Below are 17,873 nucleotides of genomic sequence, written 5' to 3' on the forward strand. Positions count from 1 at the left end.
TCAAGCATCCTCAGACTGATGTAGGCTGTGCTGTCTGCGCATGTTCAGTCTGTATTATAAGATCAGACGCGCCGCTCTGTCTCTTCAGCACCGCTCCGGTATCCGAGAACACGCACAGGTACTGTACCGCACTTTCACACGCATGTTCGGCTGCGTACTTAAAGATGAACTCTTATAACGCGTCTGCTATTCTAAATTGCGATATCATGTCGGTATTGATTTTGTCTAAATAGTATCCGCTCGTAATAGATGTTTACTAATGTTTGCATGCGACACTGCGCTAGAATACAGACTGGCAATGAGAGAACATGGCGGCAGCTGCAGGGAAGGGATTGCAATAATAAATCCCCTATAGACATCCGAATGATCTCTGTCGCATGTTGTCAGTACATGACTAACATTGCAATGTTTTTCAGCAAATTGACTCCAAAATAAATTAATTTCCGTGTCAGGTTGATGTGATTGTAATAATAATTCACAGCTCTTTTAGCAGAATGCGTCTGTTAGGTAACCTCCACAAGAATAGCTCTTCTGTTAACCTCTCAAGTTAAGCTGGGAATTAGCTTCCTTGCACTAATGGCAGTCCGGCTCTTGCATTTAAGGAACGTCTTGGAATTCTGTCCTTGAAAAATTACTGATCAGCTTCTTTGAAATGATGCTGATGCAAGAATCTTGCATGTTGGGCTTATGATGCAACCTTGCAATAGTGCATCACTGTAGAATGTAATACAGATTCTAGCTGCAAAATAGTCTTTCTTCTTTTTTTAACAAGATATATGAGTGTTTCACAAATGGCTGCCAGTCTTTTTAAATCGGTAGGCGAATCTTTACAAAATGGAGTCTGCAGGACAAAGATGTACCAGGCATGAAGGAAGGCATGCCCAGTCTGTTGCCAGTTACTTAGCAGGGCAAAGAGCCTATAAACAGACCCACATGATAAACTCAGCGCTGTTTGAATTAAAAAAAAAAGAAAAGAAAAGAGAAGTATAATGAATACATTTGTTAACAAAATTTCTTTTTAGTGCCAACTGAGTGACATTCAAATCATGAAGACATTTAAATACTGCAGTCCTACAGAGACATGTGTGTTACTTAACTAATATTTGCATTAGTAATTATTCAAGATTACTGCACCCAAAAAATAGACACGTCATTGATCACTCAGATGCCCCTTGCAGTTTGTTTACATCAGCAGAACACCGAAGGAGAATGTTTGAAGAATGTGCTGCGTAGTGTTTTCCATGTTGATTTTGAACTTATTTTAAGTCTTTGCATTGTCAGTCACAATCAAAATGAAAAAGGACAACCAGGGCATTCTTTTAAAAGATCTTTTCACAACATCATAAGGATTTAGAACACCACTGGGAAATCTGATTGATTGAGGCATATACAAGGATGCGTTTACACTTGGAATATTTGGTTCAATTAAAACAGACTCTAGGCTGATTACACAGTCAGTGTGATTCACAGACAAGTGTGAATGCTGCTATCTGAAATTTGGTGTAAACCAAACAAGCTGACTGAGATCACCTCAGACATTTCAAGATGAGTCTCTGTCCATTTATAACTTACAATCTGTGTAATACAACCTAAATGGGAACACAATAAAGAGCAAACATGCACACATACAAGCAGCATGTTTTGCACAGCGCAGCATTGTTTTGCATGATCAGAAAGTTTCTTTGCATAATAAACTTCATTAAAGCTTTTTTTTTCTCGTTTTTTGGGTTAAGCCTTTAAAATGAGTGTGAACGTTAACTAAACCAGTACTAAATACATAACATTTTGGGGTCTTAACCAAAATGTGAAAACAACCTAAATTGCCACTTTTTTGGTTTTTAGAATTATAGGCTTAAAAGCAAAAAAACAATAGCAAAGTATCACAAATCTACCTTAATGTATGTCTATAGACTATTTTGAGGAATGTAAACAAAAACAATAGTCCCAATGTATTTCCTGTTTTACATGATCAAAATGTGGCTCTTTTTGGACTCTCGAAAGCTATAGAAGTTGAAAATGTTATCATAGCTGTTTTAAAATTAAAGTTTTGTATTTGTTTGACAAGCAAAAAATATTCATGGGCCCATGACATGACTACATTAAAATGGTCTGTCTTACTGTAGAATATTCACAAGTGACAGATTGTTGGTGTTTGTAAAGCTTTACAGTTACATTGGCACTTTAAATAAAGCAATCAACCATGGGAAAGGAGAAGCTCCACATCAATATTGTGGTTATTGGCCATGTGGATTCTGGAAAGTCCACTACGACTGGTCACCTCATCTACAAATGCGGTGGGATTGACAAAAGGACCATTGAGAAGTTTGAGAAAGAAGCTGCAGAGGTAAGATTGAAAATTGGAGGCATTTGAACTCAATTATAATTGAAAAGGTTCACGTGTTTTATATGTTGATATGTGTCACTCCTAGATGGGAAAGGGTTCCTTTAAGTATGCCTGGGTTCTGGACAAGCTTAAAGCAGAGAGAGAGAGGGGAATCACAATTGACATCTCCTTGTGGAAGTTTGAGACCAGCAAATACTACGTCACCATCATTGATGCTCCAGGACACAGAGACTTCATCAAAAACATGATCACTGGAACCTCACAGGTCGGGAACTTATCCGACACACAAATATATTATAGTAGATGCTATTTATTTACATTCAAACTAATAATCCCAACCGTTTCCTCTGACACAGGCGGATTGTGCTGTGCTGATTGTGGCGGCTGGTGTTGGGGAGTTTGAGGCTGGCATCTCGAAGAACGGCCAGACCAGAGAACACGCTCTTCTGGCTTACACACTGGGTGTGAAGCAGCTCATTGTGGGTGTCAACAAGATGGATTCCACTGAACCCAGTTACAGCCAGAAGCGTTATGAGGAAATTGTGAAGGAAGTCAGCACATACATCAAGAAGATTGGCTACAATCCTGACACTGTGGCATTTGTGCCCATCTCTGGGTGGAATGGAGACAACATGCTTGAGGCCAGTCCCAATGTAAGTACAATAAGGATTATAATAAAGGATTGTTTGATTATGGCTGCATGATTAATCAAACTAATTAAAATAAAACCAAGGCGACGCAGTAGGTAGTGCTGTCGCCTCACAGCAAGAAGGTCGCTGGTTAAAGCGTTGGCTGGGTCAGTTGGCATTTCTGTGTGGAGTTTGCATGTTCTCCCTGCATTAACATGGGTTTTCTCCGGGTGCTTCGGTTTCCCCCACAGTCCAAAGACATGCGGTAGAGGTGAATTGGGTAGGCTAAATTGTCCCTAGTGTATGAGTGTGAATGAGTGTTTATGGATGCATAAAACATCTGCTGCATAAGTTGGGGGTTCATTCCGCTGTGGCGACCCCAGAATAATAAAGGGACTAAATCGAAATGAAAATGAATGAAAATAAAACCAAATCAAATCAGCATTGAACTTTAAACTATGGACCAATATTTGGAGGCCAATAACTGATATATTGACCAATTACCCTTATTTTCATTATTTGATTAATATAGTTTTTATTAGCATGTTTACAAAAACAAAAACCAAATAAATACAGTGGGGAATTTTTTTTTAATATACATCACTAAATATAATATATTGTTAAAATATTTGTGGCATGGTGGCTCAGTGGTTAGCACTGTCGCTTCACAGCAAGGTTGCTGGTTCAAATCCTGGCTGTGCCAGTTGGCATTTCTATGTGGAGTTTGCATGTTCTTCCCGTGTTCATTTGGGTTTCTTCCAGATCTTTTGGTTTCCCCCACAGTCCAAAGACATGCTGTATAGGTGAATTGAATAAACTAAATTGGCCATAGCACACAAGTGTGTGTGTGATTCTGCTGTGGCAACCTCTGAAATAGAGACTAAGCTGAAGGAAAATTAATAAATGAATGTTATATTATAATATATATTGATAACATTTTATTATTGATATACTGCATATGATTGATATACTTGATATGCATTGATATACTATATTGATATACATTTTATTATTGATAACCAAACATTTTACCGAGTTTATAATGAAAAGCACTTATAAACTATCTATTACAAACAAAAAATAAGTATTAAATGGATACTCCACTCATAAAATTTAATTACGTCATTATTTACTCATCCTCATCTTGTACCACACCAGTTTGAGTTTCTTTCTTCTGTTGAACACAAATAAAGATGTACTGAAGAATGTGGGGAATTGACATTAATACTTTTGTGTTTGTACTATTATTCAAAATATCTTGTTTTGTGTTAAAAATAAGTCTAAAACTTCTTTAGTATGAGTAAATGAGGACATTTTTATTTCTATTTAAAAGGGACACCCATTACCCTCTATTGGGTTCACTTAAAAATAACCATATAATCTAGGGATGCTCCGATAAGGATTTTTGCAGCCGATACAGAGTACCGATACATTGATATGGTGATTGGCCTCTACGGAGAACCAATTCTGATGTTACAAGCTTTATAATGCATTAAGCACATTTTCCTTCCTAGTATAATACTTAAGTAAAGGTCCTCCCTACCTGAGAGAATAAATAAATGATGCTGCATATAATATCTTAAATACGTCTCTTAACCATTTAGGTGTGAACATGTCATGGCCAGAAGCAGCTTTACAGAACATAATAAATATTAAAGGAAAAAAATAAGAAAATGTATTAACAATGCAATTTGCATATGTTGAAAGAAGAATTCATTATGTCTCAATAAAGAAAAAATTTGGAGCGCATATTTGATGCCTGAGATGTTAAAATGCACACCTATAAATCTAATACTTACCTACTAAAAGGAAATAGGCTAATAAACTACTGTTTACTGCAATAAGTAAATTACAAGGTTATATTATTAAATATTCATGTTAAAAATGTTAATTTTAAAGGTTTTTTTAATTCATCTAATATTTCTAGCCAGGTTTTAGTAAACTTGGAATATTGCCAAAAACAGTACTCTCAGTTCTTTTATAAAAGGCGTAAATACATGCAGTAGCTGCTGTATGTATAAACCAGTTGCGCATGTTCATCTTCCTCTGTTTATAAACACATAAACAAATACCTGCGATCGGTTCATGAGATCGGCCAGATTGGCGAATACGAATAGAGTCATTACTTGTGATTACTTGAAGGCAAGGCAAGTTTACCTATATAGGACATTTCATACACACTCAAAGTGCTTTACATGAACAAGAATAAAAAACACAAGACAAGAAAATGATTAAAAGAACTAAAAATGATTAAAAACAGATTAAAATGCGTTTAGAAAAGATTTGAAAATCATGAAAAGGAAAGAGGCATAATAGTGTGATCAGTATAGGCACAGCTAAACATGTGTTTTTAAGTCTTGATGTGAATGTGCTTAAAGTTGGAGAACATCTGATCATTTCTGGAAGCTGATTTCAGCAGCGGGGCCCGCAGTAGCTGAAAGCAGATTCACCCTGCTTTGAATGAAGTCTGGCAGCAGCGTTTTGAATGAGCTGCAACTGTCTGACTGTCTTTTTAGGAAGATCATTGAGGAGTCCATTACAGTAATCCACCCTCCTGCTGATAAAAGCATGACCTAGTCCTCACTGAAAACAAGACATTGAATTCTTCCAATGTCTTTGCAAGAAAAAAAAAGACTATTTGTGTTCAACAGAACAATGAAACTTAAATAGAGTGAGCACGAGTAGATGATGACAATAAAAAAAGTTTCATCCCACCCCAAAACTGTTCCACCCATGATTACATATGTCAGTATGGAGCATTGTGACAGTTTCACCAAATGGCATCTCAGCTGTTTAGTAACATATATTTCTTCACCTTTACTTTAGATGAGTTGGTTCAAAGGTTGGAAGATAACCCGCAAGGAAGGTAACGCAGCCGGGACCACCCTATTGGAGGCTTTGGATGCCATTCAGCCTCCAACTCGTCCAACTGACAAACCTCTTCGCCTGCCTCTTCAGGACGTTTACAAGATTGGAGGTTTGCAAGGATCTATTTCAGATGACCTACATTGTTGGCTTTGTTTTATGATTAATAGCCTGAATGAAATGCATTGTTTTCACTAGGCATCGGAACCGTTCCTGTGGGCCGTGTGGAGACTGGCCTTTTGAAGCCAGGTATGGTGGTCACCTTTGCACCAGTCAATGTGACAACTGAAGTCAAGTCTGTAGAGATGCATCATGAGGCTCTTTCTGAGGCGCTGCCCGGGGACAATGTTGGCTTCAATGTTAAGAATGTGTCCGTCAAGGACATCCGTCGTGGCAACGTTGCTGGGGACAGCAAAAATGACCCGCCGCAAGAAGCTGCCAATTTCACTGCTCAAGTAAGCTTGACTCACTTCTGTACTCACTGCTTCTGCTATCCTAAGAAGTTATTACACACTTCATTGTGTCCCATCAGGTGATCATCTTGAACCACCCAGGGCAGATCAGTGCTGGTTATGCCCCTGTGCTGGATTGCCACACTGCCCATATTGCCTGCAAATTCGCAGAGCTGAAAGAAAAGATCGACCGTCGTTCTGGAAAGAAGCTTGAAGACAACCCCAAGAGCTTGAAGTCTGGAGACGCGGCCATTGTGGAAATGATCCCTGGAAAGCCCATGTGTGTGGAAAGCTTCTCCGAGTATCCTCCTCTGGGTAAGTGTCATCTTAACTTTCTATCGTAAGATCAACACAATACTTCATTGCTTAGCTTTTTATAGGTTTAAATCATTTAATTATATAATTTCTAGAGCATGCCATTCATCTATTACAGAAATCTACAGTAAAGTCAATGCCAAACAACTGGATTTTTGGATGAATAATGCCATATGTTACAGTAGAGAGTGGGTTAGTGCATTAAACAGAAAAAGTTCCTCCCATGGCTTCTAAAAAGATGACTTAAAAATGGTTCTGACTGTCAAAATCATTTTTGTTTTTGTTGATTGGATGGAAGCAGTTCAGAGTGTGAGTTTAAAGTCAACTGCAAGAAAGGTGTGGGACTTCGAAGCCTGATTTATACTTCTGCGTCGAGTGACTGTTGTATCTTGCCAATGCCATTGCGAGCATTTATAGTTCTACATTCCATCTGTGCTGCTCTGGCAATATTACTTCAGAAACGTTAGTAGGCAGTGGGGTTTCTATGTCGATTGCTAGTTGCCGCTGCTTTGGGTTTTTGCCAGAAATGCATGCAATACAACTGAAGTAGCAGCTCAAAGACATGCTCATTCGTGAAAGAGGACAGAATGTTCAACTTTTATCATAAGGTACACAAACCAATGTATCCATCTGGAGTGTGGTACTTAACAATTGTTAATAGGGCCTGCACAATATATCGTTTCAGCATCGATATCGCAATGTGATCATTCGCAATAGTCATATCATGAATATGTACGCAATGTTGAGTCTGGATTATAATTGATCATCTTGCAAGTGTTTTTGAGGCCTGTGACTGTATGAGGGTTATAAAAGCATTCAGACCTATGCAAATGTACCGTTTGTAACTTAAAAAAATTAATAATGATTAATTTTATTGAATTGTTTATAAAAATGAAGACTATGCATAGTTATTTTACATTTGATTATTCAATTACTGTATACCTGAATACATTTTGACTTCTCGGATAACAAAAAGACGCTGTTTATTTCATTTGCATCTAGTGAAATAGTATTCTTATCGTTTTATATATATATATATATATATATATATATATATATATATATATATACTAAAAAAAAAATTGTAAAATTTTAAAAATACTACAATGTTAAGTCTGATTTATACTTCTGCTGCAAGTTCATGTGTATGCTCCGGTGCAGCCTCTGCACGGTCGGATAGCTGACATTGCTGCTGATGCACACCTCTCAAAAAATTTAACTACATGTCACAACAATGTGTAGCACAAGCTCTGCGATTGGTCGGTTTGGTAGCTGTGACCAGTGTGGGTGGGACTGAGAGCTGCATGAACCCGTTGGAGCGAGTGTTTACTAGTGTTGAGTCCAGAGAAGGAGCTCTAGATGAAAACTGTTGTTTTGTGTTTACCTTATGATTAAAGTTGTTGCACCTCCACCAGTTTCAACCTCTGAATAAGCGATGAGATTTTTAGATACTTGTACATTCAGGTAGCGTTCAGAAAAAACAAAACACCCGAGAAGAAACACAACACAGAGGAACATAAAAACTTACTGGCAGCTAACGTTTAGGAATTGTTATTGCAGAGCAACACAAATAGCACGCAGAAGCATAAATGCACGACTATGAGAAAGGCACGCATCGAGGGTCACCACGATCGCTCGACGCATAAGTATAAATCAGCCTTTAGAATTTTCCAATATCTTGCCCTACTTGTTAAACACTCAAGGCACCAGCCTACCTCTACTCTCAAAGCTCTCTGCCCCACACTCATTACTTCTTAAGACTGATTTATACTTCTGTGTAGAGAGATCTGCGTGACCCATGGCGGAAACACTAGATTGCAGTGAGGTTATGTTCCTCTGTGTCGAGTTTTTTTGCTGGTGTTTTGTTTTTTTCTGAAAGCTACCTTAATATACATGTAGCTAAAACGCACTCATTTTGAGGCTGGAACCAGCAGACGTCCAACAACTTTAATCATAAGATAAACACAAAACAAAAGTTCCCATCGGAAGCTCCTTCATGGGACTCCACACTTGTAATCACTCGCTCCAACGGGTTTGCGTGGCTCTCAGTCCCGCCCTACACTCATCAGTGCTACCAAGCTGACCAATCACAGAGCTTGCGCAATGGGTTGTTGTGACGTGTTGTTAAATTTTTTGAGAGGTGCGCGTTTGAAGCGACTGCCACGGCGAGGGCTATGCAACCACGCACAGGCTTTTTCGGGGCATACACATGCACTTGAGGCAGAAGTATAAATCAACTTTTAGCTAACCAATCTTATGCTATGCATTATCACGACATGTAGTTACAGATTTTAAGAGATGTGCATCAGAAGAAGGCGAAGAGTATACAACTGGGCAAAGAATATGCCAGACCATTAGTATGAACTCGATACAAAAGTATAAATTGACCTTTAAAGAACATTTTTTCAAGAAGCCTTTTATATGTTTTTTTTTCTAGAAAAGTTCAATTTTGATTTCCAAAATGTATATTAATTGGACATCGATGTTTATGCAAAAAAAACATTTTTACTTGGGCACAACTCATAGAAGAAACTGTTTTAGAATTCTAGAGATAGTTCTATATGACTGCTTGGACTAAAACAATTTTTGGGGTTTTGCAGGTCGTTTTGCTGTGCGTGACATGCGTCAGACGGTTGCGGTGGGAGTGATTAAAGGAGTGGAGAAGAAGACCGCGACAAGCGGAAAGGTTACCAAATCTGCCCAGAAAGCCCAGAAGGCCAAATGAATGTTGTGTTTGACTGCCAACTCCAGAGACACATATGGAAAAGCAGAGGTCATTCAGCTCTTCAATCCTATTGGCTGTTTAGGTTCCATAGTCAGAGACTGCTTAATAGTTCCAATGCATCGCAAAAGTATCAGAAGGAAAAAAAATCAATATCAAAAGCAGTCCTTTAGATAACTCTAATTTGTATGTAAACTCATAAGTCTTCAATCCATGCATTGTTCAATAGTGTTTTAATAGTTGTGCTCTTCTTCGACGATGGCTGTCCAAACCATATGTGATTTTTAAAATCTTGAGAGGTCTGACCTCTCCTTCTCTGGAGTGCAGTTTTAGCCTGGTTCTCACAATGTTGTCTTCGCTTGTTTTAGTGCTTGTTTGCAGAAAACCATGTGTTCAGTATCCACTGGTGGTGAGCTACTTAAAACAACACTATTTAGTAGACTTTGAGAACCTGTATGTTTAGCTTTGCAGAACAAAGAAAATGTAAAAAAAAAAAAATTAAGCTCTTTATGGGCCCATTTCTGGGTTCATGCAATCTTCGGTGCACTGACAGCTTTATGTTTAGCACTTTGACTGGCGTAGGCTAACCCTGCACAAGCACTTGTTGACTTTAATTGGCATTAGCTACTGCACCTTACTCTTAAAACTAAAAGCTTTCATGTCATATTAAAGATGTCTCAACCATAATCATGTTGTTTGTGTTTATTTCACTTTTGAATATGATAATGCGTAAAGATATGTACTGTATGACCACATTCAAAATTCATACAAATACTGAATGTTTTTTTCCAAAAGTTTAAGTATTTGGATTTTAAGAAGCCAATGTGTAGCCTACTTAAAACACTTTAGAGGATTAGTTTAGCCAAAACTGAATATTCTGTTATTCACACTCATATTGTTCCAAACCCTGAGATATTCATTAAAGATATTTTAGAAAAAAAGCTCCCTCATCTTCTATAGACCGCAGCGGTCCAGAGATTAGAAAATTACAGAAAAGTAACCCAAAACATTGTCAAAATATTCCAAATTGTCATGCAAATCTAAAAAAAATCACTTAACAGCAAACAAAAACTTTGCTTACCCATGGCACATTTACTATTGCCAATATGACATGAGGGTGAGTTGTGGATACTCATCCCGAAGCCCCTAGAGACTACGCAGCGCCATTGATGCGATACAAGACCAGTGAAGAGATGATGCAAAGGTATCTATAATCCAGGACCAGGCCGTATCCTGAGCTGATGCTGTGGTGGTCATGGATGAATGGAGTGCATGAGACTGATTCCTGAAAGACCACGATGACAAACAAGTCCCCGCATTGATTCTGTTGGCCAGCCTGATTACCCACACCTGCAGTTCTCCATGATGGACATCCAGCTTCTCCAGCCTCCAGTGCCTAGACTGCAGCTCCTCACTGTAAGTTTGGCTAGGAGAATAATGGTCGTGCCCAACAGAGCCTGGTTTCTCTTAAGTTTTTTTTTTCCCCTTCACTTTGTCAACTTGTAAAGTTTTTTTCCTCGCCACATTAGCCACTGGCTTGCTCAGACTGGGACTTGTGAAGCTGTGCATTGATGGATCTCATCTTCAGTGTTTGGACTCTCAGCAGTGAAATGTAAATGAGACTGAACTGAACTTCAACTCTGAAATCTGGACTTTACTAGAACTATGTTAAGCCGCTGACACAATCTACATTGTAAAGAGCGCTATAGAAATAAACAAACATGAACATGAGTTATTAACCTAACATTTGTGTGAAATAATCCATTAAAAATCATGTACAATTGCAGAATATTGTGTTTAGATTCTATATAAAGTTCCTAAAAAGCCAATATAATCGAGTTTAAAAGCAATAGAAACTGATGGTAGATTAAAACAACTCTGAAACTTTGAAACTAATTTGAAAGCTTTGAAAATGATATGGCAAAGTCTGTTGTGTAACGTAAATGCCTAACCTTTGGTTGAAAACAGTATTAAAGCAACAAATAAACAAAAAAGGGTCAAAATCAAATCACAAACACTTTATATTGTTCAAAAATGTTTTAAATGTGATTGACTTTCAGGTTATTCATTCATTCATTCTCTTTTCGACTTAGTCCCTATGAAGTCGCCACAGCGGAATTAACCACCAACTTATTCAGCATACGTTTTACACAGTGGATGCCCCTCCAACAACAACCCAATACTGGAAACTACCCATACACTTTTGCATTCACACACAACAGCCAATATAGCTTATTCAATTCACCTGTACTGCATATCTTTGTGGGAGGAAACCGGAGCACCTTGAAGAAACTCACGCCAGGAAGAACATGGAAAATCCACACAGAAATGCCAACTAACCCAGGCAGGGCTCGAACCAGCTACTTTTTTTGCTGTGAGACGATTGTGCTGCTACAAACTGCGCAACCGTGACGCCTACCATTAAGTCGTAAATCCTAAAAAAAAAACATCTTCAGTAGATAGAATAAATCGTGACTCTTTTTAGCCACAAGATGTCGCAAGTGAACAGTTCATGAAATGATTAAAGTAATTTGGTGAAGTAGAAACAGGCTAACCGGAATTATGTAGATGTAGTCAACGATCCCAAGACTCACAAATGGGGCCAGCAGAATGCCATAGTTTGGTATTTCAATTTCCTCAAGGTAAAACAATCTATTTCATAGTCATGTGTATCTGTTCTAACTATCATGTAATGAGTTTATGAAATAAGTGATAAGTGAGAGGAGAAGATGATTTAGATTGCTAAAGCAGGTCAGCTTTATAGAACAGCGGACCAATAAGCAAGGTAAGCAGCTGCTAAGCAGCCGCTCAAGGCCCCAGGAAATTATGGGACCCCAACCAATGCCAGAAATTGCCTAAATTAATAGCATAAGTCAAATTTTCAATCATATGTAGTAACAACTGTCCATAGCCCTTTAGATTTTAACAGTACTAATTTTCAAAACCGGGGGCCCCCATGAATAGTGGAATGTTCCTTCTGTACTGCACATGCAAATAAAATCTAATCACAAATACCGTATGGCTAATGAACCGTACATATAGTTAGTTTGTGAACTTGATTTTTTTTTAGAATTGTGAATTTATTGTATTTAATTTTACATTTAGATAAAAGATAAAGCTTCCATATAATTAACAACAACAAAATCTACAGAGGAAAAAAATATCTAGAAAGAGAGTGTTTTGAGTTTTAATGCTAGGGCCCCCAAATCAATAAGTCCACCCCTAGAGATGTGTACAGAAAGGATTTGTAAGTTGCTCATGTGTAGGCTCATAGTGAAGTTCTCTTAATTTCCAAAATTATATTAGCATTAAGCACTTTCTTAAATGTCTTACAACAGGGGTGTCCAAACTCAGTCATTGAGGGTCCGGTATCCTGCATATTTTAATTCCAACCCCAATTAAACACACTTGAACCAGCTAATCAAACTCTTTTTAGCTGTACTAGAAACTTCCAGGCAGGTGTGTTGAAGGACAAATGAGCTAAACCATACAGGACACCGGCCCTCCAGAACTGAGTTTGGACACCCCCGTCTTAAAAAATATAAGCTGGACAAGGCAATGTTTCGTTAGTGTTATGTGCATGAGACACTACAAAGATCTTTATCATTCTTATTGTTTACACTATAGTCTATTATTATTTGTATATAGTTGCTTAGGCTCAGTTAATTTAATAAACTGTCTGTAATAAGTTCTTTATTAACCATCAATAAAAATGCAATAATTAGTCTATAATGCTTAGTGATAGTTGTGAAACAAAGATATGTAGGGACTTGGGGCAAAAACGGAGTAAAAATAAGCAAGAGGCCCCAGAACCCCTGGTAAACACCAAGCAATTTAATTTTAATTTAAAGTACTTTCAGCAATAGACATACTAATAGCCCTCGTCTACACATTTTTGTCCACAAACTACAAAACACAAGGAAACCCTATAAATATGTGTGGTATAACATTTTTAAAGTCACGAAATAAATATGTCATGACAGAGGAAGTGAATAATTTCGAGGCTGGCACGGCACCATCAGTATCATGACGTCACTCTTCCTTAAAAGCACAACCGCGCTCGCCAGCTCGTGAACACACCTGCCATCATGAGCAGCCACAGGAGACCAGGCTGTGTTTCCCCGACGAGACCTGATGAACAACCCAAAGCCAAAGCTCGAGCAAAGACAAGTGGAAAGAATGAAGCGCAGAAAAAGGACAAAGACGTTTATGTTTGTGAAAGTGAAGCCAAACTTCAAGAAACTCCATCACTAAAACGGGGACGGAGTAAAAAGCAGAAAGATGATGCTTCAAAAGGAGATTGCAAGTCTCTGGACAACTCCGAGAGCAAGTCTGAAGAAAAGCACGGTGACATCTCTAAAGCAGGCTCTGTTCATAAAAAAACAGGCGAGAATGACAGACAAGACAGTGCAAAAGACAAACTAAAGAGTAAAAGAAAGACAGCTCCTCTTGACTGTGAAAGTGAAGGCAAAAATCAGCAGACCGCCAATGGGAAGTCAGGCGAAAAAACAGCACTGAAACGACCGAGCAAAAAGGAGAAAGATCATCCAAATCTTGATAGAGAAGCAACACCGGAAAATTCTGAAAGCAAATTAGAGCAAAAACCTATAGCATCATCTAGTAGGAATAAATCTGCTCCTAAAAAAGGCTTCCCTGGAGCTAAAAACGCATGTGACGCTTCTCCAGCGGTCAGCGCACGCAGCCCTGACTGCAAACTGAAAAGCACGGAAAAAACTGCAGTTAAAGACGCACTGGGAGACGTTCTTAAAGCAACTCTTGACAAATTAACGATCAAAAAATCCGAACGATCTAAAGCATCCAGATGTGTTAATGAAATCACGGAGAAAGTCATTGCACACCTGAAACAAGACACGACCTGGTGTGCAGATATCGAGCGTTTACGAACGGGAAGTTATTACGAAAACCTTAAAGTAAGTGATACATGATACAAGGTGATACACAATTCACATTTAGTAAACATTTAGTCGTTTAGGTTAAAGAGATTAACATTGGCTATACAAAACAGAATAAGACCTATAAACACTGATAACTTTAGGTGATTTCAGTAAATATCAGAATAATCATAACTGAATATTGATTTGCATCAGAGAATGCCCAAACGATGTAATAAACTCATCACGTGATAAAAATATAACTACAGGTATAACCAGATATTCAACATGAGAATGTCCACATTCATGTGTGTGGAATATCACAATAGCGTTGCAGTTTTTGGCAGATAAGTTGTAAATATTTTTCCCAGAATATGCATGTCTTTATGCTACAAATTTAATGGTTTTGATATTTCTTATCTTTGAGATTCAGGTAACTGCTCATAAAAGGCTTTTAAAAGATCAAAACAATCAACACTAGCTGTAACTTTGCTACATTTTAGATTTGTGAACCAGATGAATTTGACGTGATGCTGACTGTTCCTGTGGAGAGAGTGGACATTCAGAATTTCGATGAGGCTGGGGCATTTTATAGTATTGCACTGAAACGCCACCCAAACAAACATCCACTGGACAAATTCCTAAATGAAGACAAGACCATTCAGGCCAGTGAAATGCTGAGTGAATTCAGAGATGGTGTTAAGAAAGCTGTGGAGAAGGCTACAGACCTCCCATGTAGGTTGAAACTATTTTTATTATCCTTATTCACATTATCTGTTAACCGTAATAACCTAATAACGTCATGTTTGTTTGAATTATAACCTATTTTTATGTAAATGATTTCAAATAAAATTTGGGATAATGTGGAAAGACTTAGAAACTATTACATGGGTGTAAGAGAGGCAGCTCTATGTACAACAAACTCACATTAGGATTCGTCCTTGTTCAATTTCAGCAGTTTTTCTTAAAAGGTAAAAAAAAAAATAAATAAATAAATACTTGAGCTCATTTAAAACAGAGTTACAAGTATCTTTTATTACCCTCAAACTTGTGCTGGTCAACATAGGTACTATTCATTCTAGGGCTGTGTGATTTGGGGAAAAATACCTAATTGCAATTTTTTTTTGACAAATATTGCAATAATGATATAACATTTAAGGTACAGCTTGGAACTGCAAAATATGCGTGAGATGGAAGTCTACAATTCCTATCCAGCATTTGGATGAGGTTTCAAATCCCTCTTTGGCCACTGCATTAAAAGGCACTATGTCTTTAGCGAAGTAGTGAGTTGTTATGGTGTCAGTTATCTCCTGGTGCCTTCATGATGTTGTTCTATATGGTGTAACAGCCGCAAACAACTCTTAAATTGAACTTTGCTGTTGCTTGCTACTAGATCGAGTGTCACTGGCAATACTTTCAGTTGACTTTTTAGCAAGAAACTCCTCATATAGCTGCTTATATGCTTTTTGTAAGACTGTAACACACACACGGCAGTCACACATTTGCTCTGGGTGGGGGAAATGAAAGAATACAAATATATTCCATATTGCAGTCTCTCGCAATTAGGTAATCGCAATGTTTTAAATTGCGATTGGATTTCGATTAAATCGCACAGCCCTAAGTTATTCCTTCCGTTTATTTTCCAACTGGGGGACAAGATGCTGTGTTAACACATTGTGGATGAATTAAGTGGTACAAGAGCAATTAAAAAAAAAAAAAAAAAAGTTTGATTTGATATGAAAGATTTGGTAGATACGATAAGTCTATATTTGGAATCTATCAGGTAAATAGGTAGTTTGCCTCATACCAATGAACTAACCATTAGTAACAGGGTGCGGTTGTCTGACCTTCCCTCACTCACATCCAGACTATGGTCAGATGGTTCACTATGCTGACAGCACGTTTCCACATCAGGTGTGTTCAGATCTAAAAAAGCCCTTTCTATATGGCTTTGCAAACAGTATAATAGTCGAGGTAATACTGCTTCACATGGACAAAAAAGTAAAGCTGGATTATAATTGAAACATTTTCTATCTAAGAATCAATCCAGAATATTCTAACTTACAGGATCTAAAAACACATGGGTATAACTACTTGCATAGCTTGGGTGATGTTGCTTATTTAGACTTACAGTGTCATCAGTATGTGCTCATAGAAGAAAAACTAAGCAATATTTATGTGCCTAAATAAAAAGTCCTGCAAGCAAGACCATTGCTCCCACAATCTATTTTCTTTACATAATGCCTCCATGTCATAGACAAAATCAGCTTGATTGCTTCACATTAATCATCATTCATGACATTAAACAAAACCTTTGTATGCTTTTTTATAGACAAAATTAAAATTCAGAGAAAAAAGCCAAAGTGTCCTGCAGTGACACTAGAAGTGACAGAAGGTAGGAAGAACATTTCTGTCGACTTTGTTCTTGGTCTTAAAGTTCACCGTGCAAGCTGGCCAGAATTAACAAAGGATGGCTTCAGAGTAGAACACTGGCTTGGTAGAAAAGTGAAATCTACTATGAAACGTCAGCCATTCTACTTGGTGCCTAAATATGAGGGGATTGGAAATGCAGAGCATGATGGAGTTGTTGCAAGAGGTATACTATGCCCACAATCTGTAATTTACATTACATTATGCTATATTAATGGAGCAAGTGCACAAAAGAACATCATCAAATAGTTTGCACATTGTTCTCTATGCAGACTCCTGGCGAATTTCTTTTTCACACATCGAAAAAGAAATTCTGAAATCACATGGCCACACCAAGACCTGCTGTGAGGGACGTGAACAGAAATGTTGCCGGTAATTATTCTGTTCTTTTCATCTATTAAGTTTTGATATGGTTAGCAAAAAAAACTTTACTGTACTGCACTAAATACTTTAGTTTGGTGCAGAAATTGTCCATTGTGTCAGTTCTTATCTACTTCCATTAAAATACCCATCTACATAAAGAAACCATAAACACTTAAAATAATTCTAATAGTACACTGAAACAAACACGTTCAAGTCACTCAACAACTCATTAAAGCACAAACTCTGAATCCTTTAAACTTCTTCCACCCTTTCAGGAAAGAGTGTCTAAAACTTCTGAAGTATCTTCTACAACAGCTCAAAAATGATGAGTCCAAATCCAATAAGATGTCCAGCTTCTGCTCTTATCATGCAAAGACAACCCTGCTCCAAGCTTGTGCTTCAAGAGGAACTGACATCGAGTGGGCTTACAGTGAGCTGGCCAACTGTTTTCAGCAGCTTCTGGAAGATTTTGTCAAACACCTGAAAAATCATCAACTACCAAACTTCTTCATTCCATCCCACAACCTCTTACATCATGTCTCTACAAGCAACTGTGATTTCCTGGCGAAAGAAATTGAATTTCAACTGAACAATACATTTCCTATATTCAGTTAAAAGGCACCTATAATGCAAAATCCAGGTGTTTGAACAGAAATGTGTTAAAATTGTTAAAACTGAGATTAAAGGATTTATCTATTTCTGTGAACCAAATTTAAGTTGTTGTGGCAAACTGTATTTTTATAGAATTTTGAACAAATTTCAAAATAAATAAATGGAATATGGGGCTAAAACTTGCGTTGTCTAACAGATATTTGATTTCTATTAATTATGCATTATTTATGTACATGTTGTGCTTTTACC

General features: G+C 37.7%; 2 protein-coding genes across 2 annotated transcripts; both read left to right on the plus strand.

The window, feature by feature from the left end:
- The first annotated feature begins 64 nt into the window (after positions 1 to 64).
- eef1a1a (eukaryotic translation elongation factor 1 alpha 1a) lies at positions 65 to 10,014 on the plus strand. The gene is made up of 8 exons (NM_200009.2): positions 65 to 118; positions 2,161 to 2,344; positions 2,430 to 2,609; positions 2,701 to 2,997; positions 5,800 to 5,950; positions 6,037 to 6,293; positions 6,371 to 6,605; positions 9,206 to 10,014. Exons 2-8 carry the CDS (start codon positions 2,201 to 2,203, stop codon positions 9,328 to 9,330), a joined length of 1,389 nt encoding a protein of 462 aa, NP_956303.1. The 5' UTR covers positions 65 to 118; positions 2,161 to 2,200; the 3' UTR covers positions 9,331 to 10,014.
- Positions 10,015 to 13,399: 3,385 nt separating this feature from the next.
- cgasa (cyclic GMP-AMP synthase a) lies at positions 13,400 to 17,803 on the plus strand. Its single transcript, XM_680019.6, has 5 exons — positions 13,400 to 14,258; positions 14,723 to 14,954; positions 16,552 to 16,815; positions 16,922 to 17,021; positions 17,288 to 17,803. The coding sequence occupies exons 1-5, from the start codon at positions 13,416 to 13,418 to the stop codon at positions 17,625 to 17,627; spliced, it is 1,779 nt and encodes a 592-aa protein (XP_685111.1). The 5' UTR covers positions 13,400 to 13,415; the 3' UTR covers positions 17,628 to 17,803.
- Positions 17,804 to 17,873: the final 70 nt, after the last annotated feature.

The sequence above is a fragment of the Danio rerio genome, chromosome 13 (assembly GCF_049306965.1).
Source record: "Danio rerio strain Tuebingen ecotype United States chromosome 13, GRCz12tu, whole genome shotgun sequence".
In the NCBI taxonomy this organism is placed as follows: Eukaryota; Metazoa; Chordata; class Actinopteri; order Cypriniformes; family Danionidae; genus Danio; species Danio rerio.

Bases quoted from the DNA above. Each gene is read 5' to 3' on its own strand.
- eef1a1a (NM_200009.2), top strand. From the start codon at position 2,201: ATGGGAAAGGAGAAGCTCCACATCAATATTGTGGTTATTGGCCATGTG. The intron at 5,951-6,036 runs GTTTGCAAGGAT...TGTTTTCACTAG, and splicing joins GGACGTTTACAAGATTGGAG to GCATCGGAACCGTTCCTGTG. The intron at 6,606-9,205 runs GTAAGTGTCATC...GGGGTTTTGCAG, and splicing joins CTCCGAGTATCCTCCTCTGG to GTCGTTTTGCTGTGCGTGAC.
- cgasa (XM_680019.6), top strand. From the start codon at position 13,416: ATGAGCAGCCACAGGAGACCAGGCTGTGTTTCCCCGACGAGACCTGAT. The intron at 16,816-16,921 runs GTATACTATGCC...TTCTCTATGCAG, and splicing joins TGATGGAGTTGTTGCAAGAG to ACTCCTGGCGAATTTCTTTT. The intron at 17,022-17,287 runs GTAATTATTCTG...CCACCCTTTCAG, and splicing joins CGTGAACAGAAATGTTGCCG to GAAAGAGTGTCTAAAACTTC.